The sequence below is a fragment of the Myiozetetes cayanensis genome, unplaced genomic scaffold, assembly GCF_022539395.1.
Source record: "Myiozetetes cayanensis isolate MyiCay16 unplaced genomic scaffold, myiCay2020 scf1, whole genome shotgun sequence".
Classification (NCBI taxonomy): Eukaryota; Metazoa; Chordata; class Aves; order Passeriformes; family Tyrannidae; genus Myiozetetes; species Myiozetetes cayanensis.
This window is the reverse complement of record NW_026086604.1, coordinates 6,764,194-6,781,880: the sequence shown is the minus strand read 5'-3', so window position 1 is coordinate 6,781,880 and position 17,687 is coordinate 6,764,194. Positions and strand designations below refer to the sequence as shown.

General features: G+C 37.5%; 1 protein-coding gene across 8 annotated transcripts in view; it reads left to right on the top strand.

Annotated features, from left to right (window-relative positions):
* Nucleotides 1–17,687, top strand: part of PHF20L1 (PHD finger protein 20 like 1) — a 53,879-nt gene that overhangs the window by 29,942 nt on the left and 6,250 nt on the right. For 4 of the 8 annotated variants that reach the window (XM_050306590.1, XM_050306580.1, XM_050306570.1 and 1 more), the window contains 9 exons: nt 3,250–3,306; nt 4,564–4,668; nt 7,795–7,959; nt 8,343–8,524; nt 10,411–10,510; nt 11,653–11,739; nt 12,691–12,886; nt 13,286–13,655; nt 17,102–17,267. In XM_050306590.1, coding sequence (XP_050162547.1) covers nt 3,250–3,306; nt 4,564–4,668; nt 7,795–7,959; nt 8,343–8,524; nt 10,411–10,510; nt 11,653–11,739; nt 12,691–12,886; nt 13,286–13,655; nt 17,102–17,267 — 1,428 coding nt within the window. The remainder of the gene's footprint in view (nt 1–3,249; nt 3,307–4,563; nt 4,669–7,794; nt 7,960–8,342; nt 8,525–10,410; nt 10,511–11,652; nt 11,740–12,690; nt 12,887–13,285; nt 13,656–17,101; nt 17,268–17,687) is intronic. The other 4 variants (XM_050306617.1, XM_050306609.1, XM_050306576.1 and 1 more) reach the window with 3 other exon arrangements.

Sequence of the window (17,687 nt, the reverse complement as noted above, 5' to 3'; positions counted from 1 at the left end):
TCTTTGAATTTGCTGAATTGCAATAAGCAGTACCACTGCAAGCCCACCTGGGCTGCTGCACATGTGGCTCAACATCTTGTCCTGTGCCTGTGCTCAAATGAGGTCTACCTGTGCCAGACCAGGAGAGGTAGCACTGGAAACGTGTCATTAACTGGACTGCAAGTGCCGTGGTTTGCATTTCTTTTTAATCTGAAATCAGTCTTCTAGTGATAAAATTGATCTTGGAACAGTGACAAAATCAGTAGTTTATCAAGTCGTCTTTCTCTTTACTGAGTGTTAACTGGAGACCTCCCACGTTCACTGTGTGGGAGGTGTCTGGCTAGACTCCTGAGCAGGAATAAAACTGCAATTAAAAGTAACAGTTCAGAAAAGAGGTAGTATTTCCATAAAGGAACTATTATTTTTCTTGCTGTATTTGTTATTTGCCCTTCTGACTCTGACTGTCTGTCTAATTTTGCGGTTACTTGTAAGGCATAGTGATTGCACAGTTGAAAAGTGGAGTTTGCAAGCCTTAACACTTTATTTAGGATTTGAGAATTCAGGATTCATAATCTAGAATGATAACTGATGAATAAAAGTAAAAACCAAGCATAACGTTGCAATGTATGCAGGTGTAATAGCAATTCCCATTTTCAGGTTACTATAGAAAGGCAGCCTGGAGAGCTCTACCATCAAAATGGGTATTTGTGTGACTGGAGCACATTTTTGCCCAATATAAATGGTCTCTCAAATAGTTGCTTTGTTACTAGTTGATGACCTCCTCAGATGTGGTTGTGTTGCACGTTATTCAGATACTGAAGCTTGTTGTGTTGTGGCTGTCAGTACTGAGAGCACGTTTGAATATCAGGTCAGGATTTCTTTTCAATAATGAAATTTAAATACTAAGTCGTCTGATGTTGAGACTGAATTCCTCTTGAGATTGTTTGGATGGAGTGTTCTCACATCTCTTCAGCAAATGGCAGTGACCTAACTGAATTATGTGCATTTGGGTGATCCTTTTGTGCTCGTTAAAGAAATGAGACAAGACGTTGATAGCATGATGATGTGGGGAAGTGTCACTTTTTTCTTTTACTAACGTGCTAAAATATATTTACTGCTCTACAGATGGCAAAGCATTTCAGTCCTGTTACAGAGACAAATGGTAATTAGGAAACCCAAGAAAGGAATAATTTGGATAGTGTTTTGTGTCAATAATAAGTATCCCAGCAAGCTAAACACACTTGAAATACAGACAAAGGCAAGAGCCTGAATAGCAGATCAGCCTTAAAAGGGTTGTAGTGTTAGGTGGGATGGTTGATTTGAGGTAGTGGCAGGGGCATGCAGCTCAGGTGAAGTGGTAGGAGGCAGCACACAGAACTGAGCAGCAGCTGCTGGCTGGCTGGCTCGGTGTAATGATGTCTCGCAGCTGGGAACAACTGGCATTTAAAAGTGCTGTGTGGTGTGGTAGGTGATGTACCACTTCCTGTTGCTTTTGCTACCCCTGTGGCTTTCTCACTCGGTGGCACTTGGTTTTCCCAGGAAGGCTGACTGGGAGGTTAGAGTCAGTTTTATGTAGCCTGTGTGTTGCATCCTGCTAGAATTGGGTTGGTCTGTCCAAGCCTGTCAGGTTGCCTTACAGAGTCAGCCCTGAGGTGTGCTTGCCTTTTCTCCAGAATGCTTTTTGAGTGTTGAATTTACTAAATTATCTTAACACTGTTTATTTAAATCTGTTTATTGTTCTATTACTGAAAATAAAAAAAAAAAAAGGTAAATAAAAGCAGCTCAAGGGGGAAGCTCAAAGAACCCATTTCAGATCAGCTCCATATTTTGTCTTATTGAATATCTTGACCAATAGCAGGTATTTTTCATGACTTTTTGCATGCTGTTACTTTTGTTTGGTTCCTCTGCTGAGAGACACCAAAGGTAACTGGTGCCTCTCAGTGTTTATCTCTTGCATGGAAAAACCTCAACCTCTTATGATTTTGAAGAGTTGCGTTTTTGCACAGTATGTCCTTAGCATGGTCCTGAAACATTCTCAGTGGCATGCTGAAGATTAGGCTTTCCTAATTATGTTTAAATGAAACTTGAAGCTCTCAGAATATTGATGGACACTGTAATAGAGAGTTTTGAATTATCTCAGTGATGCTTTTTATAAATAAAATTTATTCTGGTTTGATTATTTAGAAATTATTATAAATACTAACAGTGAAAATTATAATTTCAATTTTGTTTTGCCATATTGCTTCCTAGCTTGTATCAAACAGATATGTAAAAAAAAATTAAATATTTCACAGAATAAACTTTTCTAAATAGTGCAAGATAACAATTGTCCGTATATGTTGTTGAGTTCTGACAAATCCTCACAGTATTGTGCATGTTATCCAAATGTTGATTAAATACATACATGGAAGACAGTGAATTATTTAAATATTATTAAAATCAATGAAAAATTCAGGAAGCAGAAGTGTGTTATACATAGCACTAAAAATGTTGTGCTGGAGTTTAATTTCTCTGTTAACATGGAGCATTAACTTATGCTGACAGTGTCAGCACCTTTAATTATTACGCTTGTTGTGGCTTTCCATTACAGCAAAATAAAAAGGAAACAAGAAGGCTTAAAAATTGCAAGAAAAGTACACTTTAACGAGTACAAGTGGTTTCAAAGCCCAAACCAGAAACTTTCTGTGGCATGTATTGTCTTGTATGTAAGACTACGACCTAGGCATTCATATGCAGTAATTATCTGTCCAGTGTGATGATGCTGTCACCAATATTGACATTTCAGTGATCTGATCCAGCCAGTGAGCTGGCTGCAATCCCTAGGGAATGCCCAGTAAATCTGTCTCCTTGTTTTCAGCACCCTCGTCCCATGTGCATGCCTGGCATCTGGAAATGCCTTTAACCAATAGTCTAAAGTTACCTAAAGGGAAGAGTAAAAAAAAAAGAGGTCTCCCACATCAGTGAGCTCTGAAGGGACAGAGACACAGTGCTCTGTGCCCATAAAGGAGAAATGTTTTGAGAGTCTCAAGGAGAAAATATTAAAGAATGTGATTGAGAAGGACAAGCATTCAGAAGTTGGTAAACTACAATACTTTTTGTTTCCGGTGCTTTAGACAATAAAAATGATTGTAAACAGATATTAAAAATTATTTTCTTGTTTGTATCTTAATATTGTGTGCCATTAGGATGTTTTACGGTCTAATGGCTTTTACAAGAAAGTAGGTCATTAGCCAGACGTTGGCCTTACGTCAGATATTCTTGCATTTGCAGGTGCAGCGAAAGTGGAAAGAAAAGGAAAACTGGAAGAGAAAAGTTCTTCAGCATATGGTATGTAGAGAGCAATATTATTTTTAGGAAAAAAAGGAGAAATTCTCTTAACACTTGATGTCTCTGAAGGGCAAATGTAAAGTATTTCCAGGGCCCAGCTACACCATTTTTGTTCTTTTAGGTCTTAAAAACAGTTTTTACATATATGACAGGTTTGTAATAGAAGAATAATTTTAAAAGATAAAATGAAAGTACCCATAGTAAGGATTTTAAAGGATCCGAAAGTACTTATGAGAGGCCTCTGAATTTTCATTTGGTTGGGTTTTTTTTAGCGGAATGAATGATACTGGTTATTTCATTGTACTGACAGGTTTCAGGTGGGAGGAGCAAAGAAGTGTTACTAGCAAAACATTTGTCAATTTATGAAATAAAATATAAAAGGAATTTGGCTTTTTCCTGTGTTTAAAATAAAATAAAATATTAGAGACAGGCAAGAATCCCTAAGTGATTCTTCCTTGGTTTTCCTAGAGGTAAAAGTTTTTTTCTGTATTCTCCAAGAAGATAATAAGATTCCAATTTGTGTGCGGGAAATAATCGTTAAATACTGACTTTAGGGCTTGGTTTTGGTAGCAAGGTAATGTCATTATTGTCTCATTGCTGATTATTTGAAAAATGGTTGTGGAGTGGGAATGATGTAGGGTGTATTTTGTCTGGGGAGAATTAACAGAGTAAGTGGAATTTGTCAGAGTCAAAATACTTGTCCTCGTGTACACCAACAGTGGTTGCAAGCGAAATGCAGCATAAAAAATGTGCCAAATTCAAGGCAGAATCAGTTTTCTGTGAGGATACGGCAGTGCAAAGTGCTGACAGCATCAGCAGATCTGTGATACTGACATTTCCTTCAGATGTCTTCATATAGGCCTAATATGTGTTTTTAGGGCAATGTTATCCTTATAATTGGGAATTCTGTGCTTCTGAAAGCTTTTTCTCTTGTCCAAATCTTTTTGTTATAAACTTTAAGTAAAAAAGGTGTTATAAACCATGTAAATGGTATTACACATTTTGTATGCTTTGCTGTATCTTTTTCTGCTATGATACCTCATTTGGAAATACTAAAAAAGGTAAAATATTATTTGTTCAATGAGATTCCTTTGAACCATTCTACCAGCAACTAATGAGAGATGTGCCCAAGATAGCGAGTAAATTAACTGCATCACTTTGATCTGACTAGACAGCTAGAACACTTGATTTTCAATGTGTCTTTTTAGGTTAAGCTGAATACTACTGCTGTTGTAAATGGTTTAATTTTGGTTTCAGGTAAAAAGAAAGAAAAAGAAAAGGAGAAAAAAGAGAAAAAGGAAAAAGATCATAAACCAAAACAGAAAAAGAAGAAGAAAAAAAAGAAGAAATCTAAGCAGCATGGTAAGTTCAGTTTATATTTTTTTAAAATAAGTGAAACCACTCAGTATATTTCAGGCTTTAGATTGTAAAACTTGTTTCTAAACAATGCGAATGTCAAATTTTAGAAATTTCAAGGAATAACTTTTGGCCTTTAAATATGAAAAGGACACTTAGGTCTGTGACCTCTTTTTTTGTTTGTGTGTGGGTTTAGATAGGCACAGATATTTCATAGATCTTTTTTCTTCCTCCAAAAGATACACTTGCTTTTTTCATCTCTTTTAATTCTTCATTTGAAACTCTCTATACATGTCCTACCTATTTTGCTTGGACATTTAAATTATTCTACTATCTAGTCTGTTGCTAAATTTCAGTGGTTTACTGTAGACAATGCAACCCCTCCTTAACAGTTAATCCTTAACAGCTGAGGTTGGCGTCTCTGTTGTAACAGCCTTGTCTGTTGCCTTGACAAATGGGGATTGTGTTGTGTGGATTATGTGTTTCTCTGTCCAAAATTTATGCTATAACATGAAAATGCATCCAAATCATGCAGTGCTTGAGTGTGAATTGCAATATTGTAGGTTTTGTGTACTTCACCGTATTTAGGTTGGAGTAATACAGTTTTAAGCTATAAACTTTATTTACCTATTTTACCTAAAAATTATTGGGATTTTTCACTTACACTGAGAAGACCTCTAAGTATTTGCAAGAAGATATTTATAAATGCTAGGTATGTGCCCAGTATTGTTCTTTGGTTTTGTCTTGTTGATACCGTAAGGTGGTTTGCTGTGGGTTGTTTGTTTGGGTTTTTTTTTTCATCTTTTTATAGTTTTGGTCTTTCTACCGTCTTGTCTTGAAACTTAAAAACTTGGCAGAAGTACCAAGGACAGGTTCTAACTGTCCGGTGTTTGTAAATATGAGAAGAAAATATACCCAGGGCCCCAACAAATAGAAATGTTAAATCCAGATGCAGAAAGGAATGAGTAAAACTTGAACGTTCTTATTCTTAACAAATTCATCTTGTGAAAATCTGGTTTTAGCAATCCAGAGGTATTCTGTCTGGCCTTTTTTTTTTTTTTTTTTAACTGGGAAAAAAAGAAAAATGCTTTGACAGATTCTGACTCAAGTGTCTGACCCTGAAAAAGCCCATCTGTCAAAAGAAACAGGACTATTTCTCCAGGACTACTGCACTGTACTCCAGGCATGGACAGACATGTAAGGGTGTGAGAGATGCTCCTTTCTTTTGGAGTCAGATTGAGGCATCTTGGGGAGGAACAGGGAATGGGCACATTGCATGCCCCAAATAAGTTTTGCACAAACTGGTCTTTGTTCTCTGGGTGTATGTATGAAATGCTGATTGCATAAACCCACACACAGCAGAGGGTGGGTAATACCTGTTATTTATACTGCTCTGTTACGGTGATGTTGATAGCAATGCTGTTGAAATGATCAGCTCAGCTACTCATTGAGTTGATTCCTTTGCAGTGAATATACTTGGGAAATGATGGAGACAGTGTGCTTTTGACAGGAAAAAGTAAAGAGGAACAGTGACTTCATGGAAGGTTATTTGGGGGAGAAGGATGTTGTGGAGCCCATTGTAGGAAAGCTGTTACAGGTGGGAGCAGGAATGCTTCCTACAGAAGGATGAAAGTGTACAAATCTGATTACTCACTTATATTCAAAGTAGTAAGTTTTAAGAGAAGTAAATGGATAGGGACTCGTATTTACCAGTTGAGGACATGGACTTGCTCAAGTGGGTCCAGAGGAGGCCACGAAGATGATCAGAGTGCTGGATTACCTTCCCTATAAGGAAAGACTGAGAGGCTGTTTAGCCTAGAAATGAAAAGGCTCTGGGAACACCTTATAGTGGCCTAGTACTTAAAGGAGACCTACAGAAAGGAATGGTGGGGGGGATTCTTTATGGAGGAGTGAAATGATAGGGCAAAAGGTAACAGTTTTAAACTGAAAGAGCATCGATTTAGATTAGATATTAGGAAGAAATGCTTTATTGTGAGAGTGGTGAGGCTCTGGAACAGGTTACCTGGAGAGGTTGTGGATGTCTCATCCCTGGAAATGTTCAAGGATGGGCTGGATGGAGCCCTGAGCAATCTCATCAATCCCAAGATACAGTTGCCCAGGACTATGTGCAGACAACTTTTCCATATCTCCAAGGAGGGAGGCTCTTGACCTCTCCCAGAACAGATCAGACTCAGGGCATGGCCAGATGAGTGTCTTGATCACCAAACTGTTTATGCACAACTGACCCTCTTTATCCTGTTATTCCTCTATTTTCTCCAATTCACTTTGGTCCATTTATTTTTGCCCACCTTTGTTTTCTTTCCTAAACATTCCATAATGAGTCTTTTGCAATCCCAAAATTATTTTCCCCTGTGTCCCATAGTGTGCCCCTGAACTCCAACCACCCTTAGACACCAGAAGGTGATCCAAAGAGTCATCAGGGTATCATATGATGGGTTTCACACATGGATAATGGAGGTGATGGTGCTGCTGGGAAAGCCCTGAACAGGGTGTGCTTGTTGTTTACCTGCTCATCCTCCTCCTCTGGGCTTGTGTATACTCTCCTGGGATGCTCCTGAGCTTTTCCCAGGATGTGTTGGCCCACTGATGACCAGTGGCTCCTGGTATGGGCCTGGGAGCATCCCAAGAGGGTTTTCTTTGGGCTCCCTGTGTCACTCACCCTGACAGGATCTGTGGTTGCCTCTAGGGAGCAATGTTAGTAGTGCTGCAAGCAGACCTAAGGCAAAAGGGATTGCTACCAGCAGCATCTCTAAGGCTAGCGGGTGGTACAGCATGAATTGTGGGAAAAGGAGACACTATAATGTTCCAGGAAAAATTATTCCTCTGTACATTCAGAGATATTCAGAGATTGCGGGGGGTTCAACTGGTGATGCTTGTTTTAACTATCAAACTTGATTGTGTTCCTTACTGGAATTCTTTTAATAAAATGTTACAAAGAGGTTTTGCCATTTCGTATTTTCATTTTCATCATCCTGATACCTCAGTGTTAATATCCTTTTACTTAATGTAAACATAATGTTGCAGTATAATCTATACACAATATTATTATTTTTTTTTACATTTGTCATAAACTTTACTTTTGTAAGAGCAACTTTTCTTTTAATTTTTCAGATTATTCAGATTATGAAGACAGTTCTGTTGAATTCTTGGACAGGTGCTCCTCTCCCTTAACCCGGTCCTCGGGCAGCTCCCTGACTTTGCGCAGCATGTTCTCGGACAAGAACACAACCTACCAGTATCCAAGAGCTATTTTGTCTGTTGACCTTAGTGGAGAAAGTAGGTTGGCTGAACAGCAAATTTCAGTTTATAGGTTTAATGCTTTAAGGAAGAGAATTAAAAGAATAATAATTCAGTTTATGTTTGGATTGTAGCTGTAAATATGGTGACTGATTTAACCTTCATTTATTTAAATCAAAATACTCCTCAAGCTCTTCTACATTATACTTGCTTTGGTTAATTGTTGCTACTCTGCTTCTGAGGAGAGCACCTTAAAGGCATTTTGTAGAATTCATCATGAAATCTGATATACCAGCATTGTGTTTGACAGGGATTTTTTTTTGCTACATGCGGGTTAAGATTTTTAACTTCAAAACCCCCTGTACTTCTGTGAATTATTGTGCCTCTCCACAGAGGATTTCACATGTATTTATGTTTATTAGACCTTTCAGATGTGGAGTTCTTGGATGATTCTTCCACAGAGAGTTTGTTACTTAGTGGTGATGAATACAATCAGGATTTTGATTCAACTAACTTTGAAGAGTCTCAGGATGAAGATGATGCTCTCAATGAAATTGTTAGGTGCATTTGTGAACTGGATGAAGAAAATGGCTTTATGATTCAGGTAAAGAAATTTGGTGTGTGGGGTTGCATTTTCATAGGAATGTTTTGCTCTGAAGGTGCCCTTTTGATGTGTTGGAGACTGAAGTTATGTAGAGAACTGTAAATAAAGTGAACAATAACAAAATACCTGTTGTTCTGCACTTGGCTTGGCTCTGTTCAGTGTGTGCAGAACTGTTGGTCTAGGATAGGGTTTCTCTTGTAATTTGATATGTAGGAAAGATTTGTAAGGTAAGGCAATCTTTTTCTTTATAGGCAGCTGATAAATTTGGAATAAAGTGTCCTTTCCTACACAGAAACCATGGCTTCTGTCCCCAGGCCCTCCCAGTTATACCAGCCCTGCTGCCTTGGCCCTTGTGCTTCACAGTACCACTTGTAGAAACCTCTCTGCTCACTGTGAATGTCCCTCAGCTGTGACATGACTCCTGTGCAGAGACTATTAATGGGAGTGCTGTATGCGTGTGCTTTATCTTTAGAACAGCACTTCTCACACTAGATACCACTGCCAGGTTTTAGAAACTGCTGAGAATTTAAATCTTAACTTGGTATAGATAGAAGGGAAGAAGAGTACACCAGGCAGCATTCAAAGGTTGATGGATTGCAACTCCTGCTGCTTAATTATTTATACTTCAATAATTTATACTTCATCTACTAATGAGTAATTCAAGTCTTTTTCTCAAAGCATTTATGATGTAGTGATTAAATCAGATGCAAACAACAGTAAGGAAGAACTTGGTTGTCAGTAACTTTAAAAAAGCTGTGAACTTCCTGTGGGTTTTTTTCCTCCCTTTCAGAAAACAGGTTTGTATTCAACTGTGACTGTGGTGCAACTCCTGTTGAAAGTGTGGAGCTTTTTTAGTCAGGCTTTGAAGGAAACAGCTATAGCTGTCCTGTGTTAGTGGACTTAAGTCTTTTGGAAATGACAGAGCCCTGAAAATGAAGGACACAGAGGCTGTCGCTGGGAGCAGCAGTGCTGTGTTGAAGGAACTGAGCAGGAGTTTGGCTTATGGTAATGATGTGGACAAATGGGCTGGTGTAGAAATCTTTGGAGAGGGGAAAGGAAGTTGTAGCCATACTGGTATGAGAGTTGGAAAGGTGACCCCGGTGTTTTGAATAGATTGATACTTAAAAGCAAGTCAAAGCAAAGAGCATAGATTTTTCAGTAGTAAACCAGCAGATACTTAAAACACTGTCAAACACAGATTTGAAAAAGCGAAAAAAGTTTCTTGCCTGTTCCTGAAGTCCACTGACAGCCTGATTTTTTTCCTCTTCATACCTTGTCTCACTGAGAGCAACCAGTTTGCTGTTTCTAGGCCCTCATTTGCTCTCTTCTGTTTTACTCTCCTAATCTCTTGTTTCTCCTCTTTCATTTTCTCTTCATTTTCTTTTTCTTTTAGATTTTCCATTGGTACGATATTAAAAGCACATCTTTCTAGCGCACTGGAGAGATGCTTTGTAAATATAAATTATTAAACTGAAGAGTTTTCTACTTTTCACTGTTATGCTGTAATGTATTACATTATCTTTCTACTTTACTGTAATATTATACTTCTGTCTTATGTTTCACTGCTAAATATGTAGGGGCTAAAATACTGAATGTTGTAATAAAATATTATTAAATATTACATCTTCAGTTTCTTTTTATTTTTTTCCCCAGTCTGGAATTTGTGGTTGAGGTAACTTTCAGAACTAGAGCTCTTTTTTTATCTTGATGTCTTTGCCTACCCAAACACAAATTGCCCAACTAAAATAGTCATGCTCAAACCAGCTATTTAAGTTAAACTGCCATTCTTTGCATTTTTATGATACGAGAAATAGCTTCAGATTCTTTGAATTTACTTATCTCAGTTTTAGTTTTTCCTTTTGGTTTCTTTTTTTCCCTGATGTCAGTGTGAAGAATGCTTGTGTTGGCAGCACAGTGTATGCATGGGACTGTTGGAGGACAGCATTCCAGATCAGTACATCTGTTACATCTGCAGAGATCCACCAGGTATGGGTAAACCACCTTTATCTGCAGCTCTCTGTGTGGGATTTTTGAGCAGAGATGTTATGCATTGCTTACATTGTTAAAGCTTTGTCTGTTCTGTGTTACGTGTTTTGCTTCTTTGGGGTGAGTGATTCTAAGTTTGGCTCTCAGCAGAAACTTACTTTCCTGTTAGTAACATCTTGGTCAGCTGTGCTAAATCTTATTCATACTGCTTTACTTGTTGAAACTTAATTCCCCCAAAACCTTAGCATTTTTTTTATGTCTGTGTAGTCTGGGAACTTCCAGACAAATCATTCTTCTTCAGAGATCTGTTTTGCCAATACTTGGAATCACATTTGTTCATTTAAATGTTTTTTAGAGAAAAAGGACTCATTACTGCAGTACACTCAAATATGCTGTGGAAGTAATTTCTTATTAATTACAATTTTATAATGTTTGCATTTGCCCAGAACTGTGCAAAGGTGTGGAACTGACTCTGTAAAAGATGGAAAAATCTATCACTTCTTATGGTAAACAGTAGTGCACAAACAGCACATGTTTAACTTGGTTCAGTTTTTAAGAACTAGGAAAATTATATTTACTTTTAAACTGAATACATTTGACTAGGAAGGTGCTGATATAGAAACGATTCTGTGATAAACCCATTTTTCTTAACACATATTTGGAGAAAAACTGTACAGTTTGGAAGAAATTTTTTTGTATTTTTTTCTGACAGTTGATACAAATGCACGTACCTTTCTTCTGGTGAAATATCCAGCACTACAGCCCTTTCAGAAGGGCAAGGAGACTTCAACCCCAAGCTTACTTTCAGTATGAATTTCAGAAGTTAAATCTGAAAACTGTTTGCAGAGCTTTTTATTAGCCATTTTTGCAAAGAAATATTAGGAAAATAGAGCTGGAAAGATGTGACTTGTTCCGTTTGCCGCAGTCTGAATCTAAACTGGTTGTAGAGAGTCTTGTTTGATAGTTCTGTGTGGTGTCTCTTTGAGCAGTCAAGCTTTTTCTTACTAAGCCCAGCTAATTTGTCTTGTGTTCTTTCCCTGCACTGTACTAGGTACTTCGTTTTCCCCTGCTATGCAGAGTCTGTGTCCCTAATTTTACCTTCTCTCCCTTCCTAACCATTACTTCTTTTCTTTCTATGTCAGGAGAAAAAAGTCATTCTCAATGTCAGTATTTTAAAGTGTATTGGGATAATGGGCAAAAAGGAGATAGACAGGGTATTCTCCTGAAAGGTATGAAGGGCTTCCATCAACCCATTCTTTGTTCTGTATATGATGATAGTCTGATTTGAAATGGAGTGTAAGATGTTTTGGTCAGTCCATTTGGGTTCCTTGTTGTAAACAATAATGTTGCAATAATTAGCATTATGCATCTCTAGTTTGGGGATTTTTTTTTTTTGTTTTGTTTTGGTTTTGGTTTTTGGTGGGGTTTGTTTTGGTTGTTTTGGTTTTTTTTATTATTGGTTGAATTTGATTGGGTTTTTTGAATAGCATTGAGTTATTGCAGAAACATTAGCTAAGTACTTGTTCATACTGGTTGGGTTAAGGCTGTAGATGTTACCATGGCATGGGAGACCAAGGGCTCAAACACAGCAATAGCCTGGTGTCTGCTGAAAGGCACCTCAAAGGAGGGTGTAAGAGCTCTGCTGTCAGATAACTGTAATATCTGCTTTTGTGAAGCCTTCTCCTGACTTCTAATAAATAGAGACTGACTTGAGTATTGAAGCCAAACACTGGTCTTTTAGAAACAAACTAGGGTTTTTTTGATATGTCCGTATAAAATCCACTCTCTAACATTTCTCTTGGTAACTTAGGCTTCCCTTGTTTTACTAAAAAATTAGATAAATAAAATGCCAATTTAAACATTTTTGGTGATTATTTGATAATAGCACAGTTCTTAATATCATATAGTTTGATTGCAAAGGTGATTAGATTTTAATTTCAAATACCATTTAGAGAGGTCTTGAGGTTTCAGGCTTTTTTTTGTTTTCATACGTTTTAAGACTTTCCTCTTAATCCATAAAAACTAAATTTTAATATATTAATAACAAGATCTTGAGTCATGCTTTCATGGATGTTAGGAGACATTTAGGAGAGTACAGCATATAATTATAGCACTCGAGTTGTAAATATAATTCTGCCGTGGCTTTAGATGGCCCTCAATTTGTTTATTGCTTACCCCAGGCCAGAGGTGGAGTGCCAAATATCTTTATGACAAAGACTGGCTAAACAATGGACACATGTGTGGATTATCATTTTTGAAAGAAAACTACTCTCATCTTAATGCCAAAAAGATCGTGTCAACACATCACCTACTGGCAGATGTTTATGGTGTCACTGAAATACTCCATGGGTTGCAGTTGAAGATTGGGATATTGAAGTAAGTATCAGTCCAAGGTTCATTTTCCAGCTGTAGATACTCAGGTAGCAGAACTATTGTTCCATATACATTTTTCTCTCACATTAAAATTCTGTCTTGTATAATAGTTTAAGTAATTCAAGTGCAAGATGTAGAATACTCTGAGCTTCAGTGGGAGCTCAGTATCCAAGAAGATATGGTGTATTGGGATTATTGGTGTGTTTTTTCTTTTTTTTGATCAATTTTGTGTTCAAGGGACAGTCTAGATTTATCTTAAATTGATGAGTGACCCATGAATACTTAGAGTTTGATAATGGTGCTTATCAGTAGCTGAGATCTAGCAGAATTGGATGCTTAATAGTTCAGTGCTGTAAGTGGTGCTCTCTGTAACTTGAATTTTTTTCCTCCCCTTCATTGCAGAAATAAACATCACCCAGACCTTCATCTCTGGGCTTATTCAGGGATGCGAAAAGAACAAGAACAAAGAACTGTTGGGGTAGAGAAAAAATTAGTAACTTTACAGGATGCTGTTAATCCATCTGAAAGGACGTGTCATAGTCAAAACCATAAAGAGCCACCCAGTATACCCCTGAAGATGGAAGAAACATACATCACAAGTGAGCACAGTTACCAAAAGCCACAGAGTTTTAGTCAAGACTACAAAACAGTCACTGACCCCATGAGCTCAGATGATGAAGACACAAGTAGTTTTGAGGAAGATCAGGAATTTCACACAGAGAATAAAAACTGTTTACAATATTCTTTTAAAGATGGTGGAATGAGTGAGCAGGTAAGTATCCTTCATGTGGGGAGTTTCTTGGTTGGGCCAGTATGTTCAATCTGATCAAGCTAAATCACGTACAAGTATTTAAAGTGCAAGTTGATACATTCTATCAAATAAGTCAACAGAAAGCACTAGAAGCAAAGTTGGATCATTGAAATAGTTTCAGGTGGTGTATATTCATTTCAGCTGCTGTATGAAATGCAAAGTATGGTTGAAGTATTGCCTATACTAAAACTTTATTCTCAATCCAGTGTTTTGAGAGGGGAGAAACCCTTATGCTTAAAATACAGGGTCTTGGAGCAGAACTTAAGTGGGTTTTACAAGGTGAGGAAAATGGGATACATTTCCATTTTTCTATCAGTTCTGTTATCTGATGTGGAGGGTTTTTTTTATTAAACTGAGATTTTTAGTAGTGTTTATTATTGTACTGTATTCTTTCAATAGCAACACTCTCTGGAATGGCTACCCACAAGTAATAATGTACTGAGCAACTAATTTCACCTCATGTGCAACTTCTTTTCTGTCTTTTGTATTGCATATTTCTTCTAATTAAATGTTTTACATATTTTTAGTCAGTATTATATTTTGCTATTTAAACATCTCTTTCTCATTTTTACATTAATGGTTTGAATCCATTATTTGGTGGACAAGGTCTGAAACCTGTTAGTTTGGTTTTAGTGAAGAGTTCTCTTTGAGCAAAAAGCAAAGTGAAACAAACCTTTCTGTTTTCTACAATACCAACTGTGTGAGAAAAAATCACCCAGCTCATCCCCCTTTTGAAGTACAGTTTCTGGTGTGGAAGAAATGAGTAAGATTCACCTTTTTTTTCTTTGAATTTTAGTTTTAAATGTGGCATGTAAGCTGTATAGTCTGAAGGGGAAGTTTTTAGCTCATTCTACTTATTTTTAACTGTTTGTATGCTAAATCACAGGACTATATTCAGTTTGTATAACAAGGAGAGGTGCAGCAGTGTCAGATACACTTTCCCTCCAACAGCAGCTTAAGTTGTCATTGTAAATATGAATTCATTTAGAATTAAAAGAAAATATATGTGAGTAGTGAAACAATGTTTCCTTCAGAGACTCAAGCGTATATCTAAAAAACCAGGTGCTTTCTGTTTTAAACCAAGAAGAGATCTGCTTGGGGCAGTGTCAGTGTTCTTTCCTTTAGGACACCTTAATTCACCTTGTCAGTAGCTTAGATACTAAAATAAGTCCTTCTATCTAAACGTGATAGGCATGGAAAAGCTCTCCTTAGTATCTCCATGAACCTGTTACCACTTGCCTTAAAAATGGCATTGAAGGGCCATTTTTAGATGATGTGACTTCTCTGTGAGGTGCCTTTTTCACCTCTCCTTGTCAAAGTTTTAGTCGGGGCTTTGAATTCTCCTTTCTAGCATCCTGCAGAGCCTTGAATATTCTGGTTTTCCACATTGTTTTGTCTTATCTTAATCTGCAGTTCTATTACATACCTTCTCTTATAAAGTGTTTGGATTGAGTGTTATCAAGTCTCTTTTTGGACTATGCATCATCTTTAGACTTGTATTTAGTTTCCTTGGTTTTGCTTCTGAAAGAACAAGCCTTCCCCACCTGAACCTTCCATTTATTTCTTCTTCACAAGCTGGATCCTGTACTCTACTTCTCCTACCATCACTCCCTGATTGCCTACATTGATGCCTGTTGGATTTTTTTTTTTTCAGGGAGCATTTATTAGCCATTTTAATAGAGAGGTCATTAGAAGGAAAAAAACGACTTTATAATGTTATTTAGATGTTACTTAGCTTTGAAATTTTTTCTGACTTACTGGAGGCATCTGAAAGATGATTTAGAATTATGGACTTGGGCCCTTATTCCCAGCAAGGGAAAAATGTCATTCTTGAGGGTTTAGAGAGGGTCTGAAAATTGTAAGGAATAGGGCATGTCCTATTTATGTTGGAAATATCTTCTATAAGATTAATAGCAGTTTGAATACTCAAAACACTGTGGAGGCAAACCTGATTCTTGAGAGAGATTTTATCTGAAAGGTGTGAGAGTTCTGAGGGTTTTTTTTTAAATCTGTCTTTAATACATAACTTTAACTCCTTTAATGAACATTGTGAACATTAGCAACACTTGTCCCCCACAACTTGCTGATAAATCTGCCAGCAGGTCAGTCTAAGTGTGGGGTTTTTTAAAATTGATTTTAAGCCTTAAAAAGAAAGTTGAATCAGTTCCTATTTTCTTTTTCTCCTTTCTTATTCTTCACATTCTTGACTGGAGGAAGAAATATTTTAGTAACAAGACTTAACACCATTCTTATGTGATGTGGAAAATTAGCTGAGCTCTTCAGAGAAGTGTATTAATACAATAGAATTCACTCCTTGCTCTGGCATTTGCCATGAACTGGCACTGTGTGAGCACACATATCCAGCATTCTAGTCCTTCAAATAGAATCTTCAATAGCGAAAGAACTTCACTGCATATAAAGTCATAGTGAATATAAAATGTAAACTCTTAATGCTGGTAATTAATGGAGATGCTGAACATTTTAACTCATTAAATCGGGTATACTTCCTTCCAGTAGCTGAAACATCAAATATAGAAAGATTAGGAGCTTTTGTATTATCTCTGAGTTGCTGTGAAGTTACTAATTATTTCAGTGAAGCCAGTCTTCCTCAGATACTGTATTTGCATAACCCTGCATGTTACTGTAACTGTCCCCAGACACGTTCAGTTCTGTCCCAGACTTGCGCCTGGAAGGTAGGTGGGACCACAGCAGGTAGGAGGAGAAGTATTTTGTCTTAATCAGCAAAACAGAACAGGTTGCTCAGAGAGGTTGTGGAGTCTCTCCCTCACTGGAGCTCTTCCAGAACCACCTGGACACAATCCTGTGCCATGTGCTCTGGGGTGACCCAGCTTGAGCAGGGAGGTTGGAGCAGGTGACCCACTGTGATCCCTTCCCACCTGACCCATTCTGTGATTCTGTGAACTGAAATGGCCACTTAATTCATACCAGGTAATGACTGTCAACCTCTTAGACACTACTGCATTTTTGGGAGTTTTCCTTCATGGAAACAAACTGTAGGGTTTTGCACATTTTTGGTGACAGTAGAGCCAGGCAGTTCAGCATTTCATGATTTAAGTTGCTATTTATATGAGAAGGGCGCAGAAGTGCAGTCTGTCTCACTGCATTAAGCAAAGTGCTTGAGCTGGTAAACTTTAGCATTAGGGACATGAGGCAGGGGATGTGTATGCTCATTTGTATGGAATTTGCATTTTGCTTGGTTTAGTCTATTGATGTGTCATTCTATGTGGCTCTCTGAGGATGCTTTTTGTCATGTAGGCAGAAGTACAGTTCTAAGCCAGCCTAGTTTATCATGTGACTCAAGTGTTGAAGTCAGCACCAGAAATTAAAAAAAAGGAAAAAACATCTTAAACGGCAATTTTTTTTTTCTTTCTGTTGCTCCTATGAAGAAGAGTTCTGCTGAAGGAAACACTGTGTTTGTTTGTAATGAAAGAAAAGGCTCAGAAGAACAAGTGGACACACATCTTCAATGGCAGCTAAATCTCCTTACCCACATAGAGAATGTACAGAACGAAGTCACCAGCAGAATGGACCTGATCGAGAAAGAAGTTGATGGTAAACTGCATTGCCAGATACTTGCTAATGCACCTGTAACATCTCTCATAACCAATGTGTTCTAGGGTATCTGAGACACTGAGGATGGATTTTTAAGTATTGTGTTCAAATTTGGGTCCCAGAACTATAAATAGATCTTGTACCCTTGATCCCCTCACACCTGTCCATAAGTTTTTAGTGCCCAGTAAAGTAGCTTAAGCACTTTATTGTGTTCAGAACCCCTGAGATCAAAGTTTGTGATATTTAACAGACTTCAGAAAGCTTAGTTAACTTGTCTAGTCTTTGTCCAGATGTGAATCATGTAGTTTGTGAATTTTTCTATATCTGGAGTGGTTTTTGCGTGATTGTTCTACTAATTGACAATACTTAAGAAAATATCCCAGATGTGTTCGTTCAAGTTTGGTTTGGTATATGTTAGTA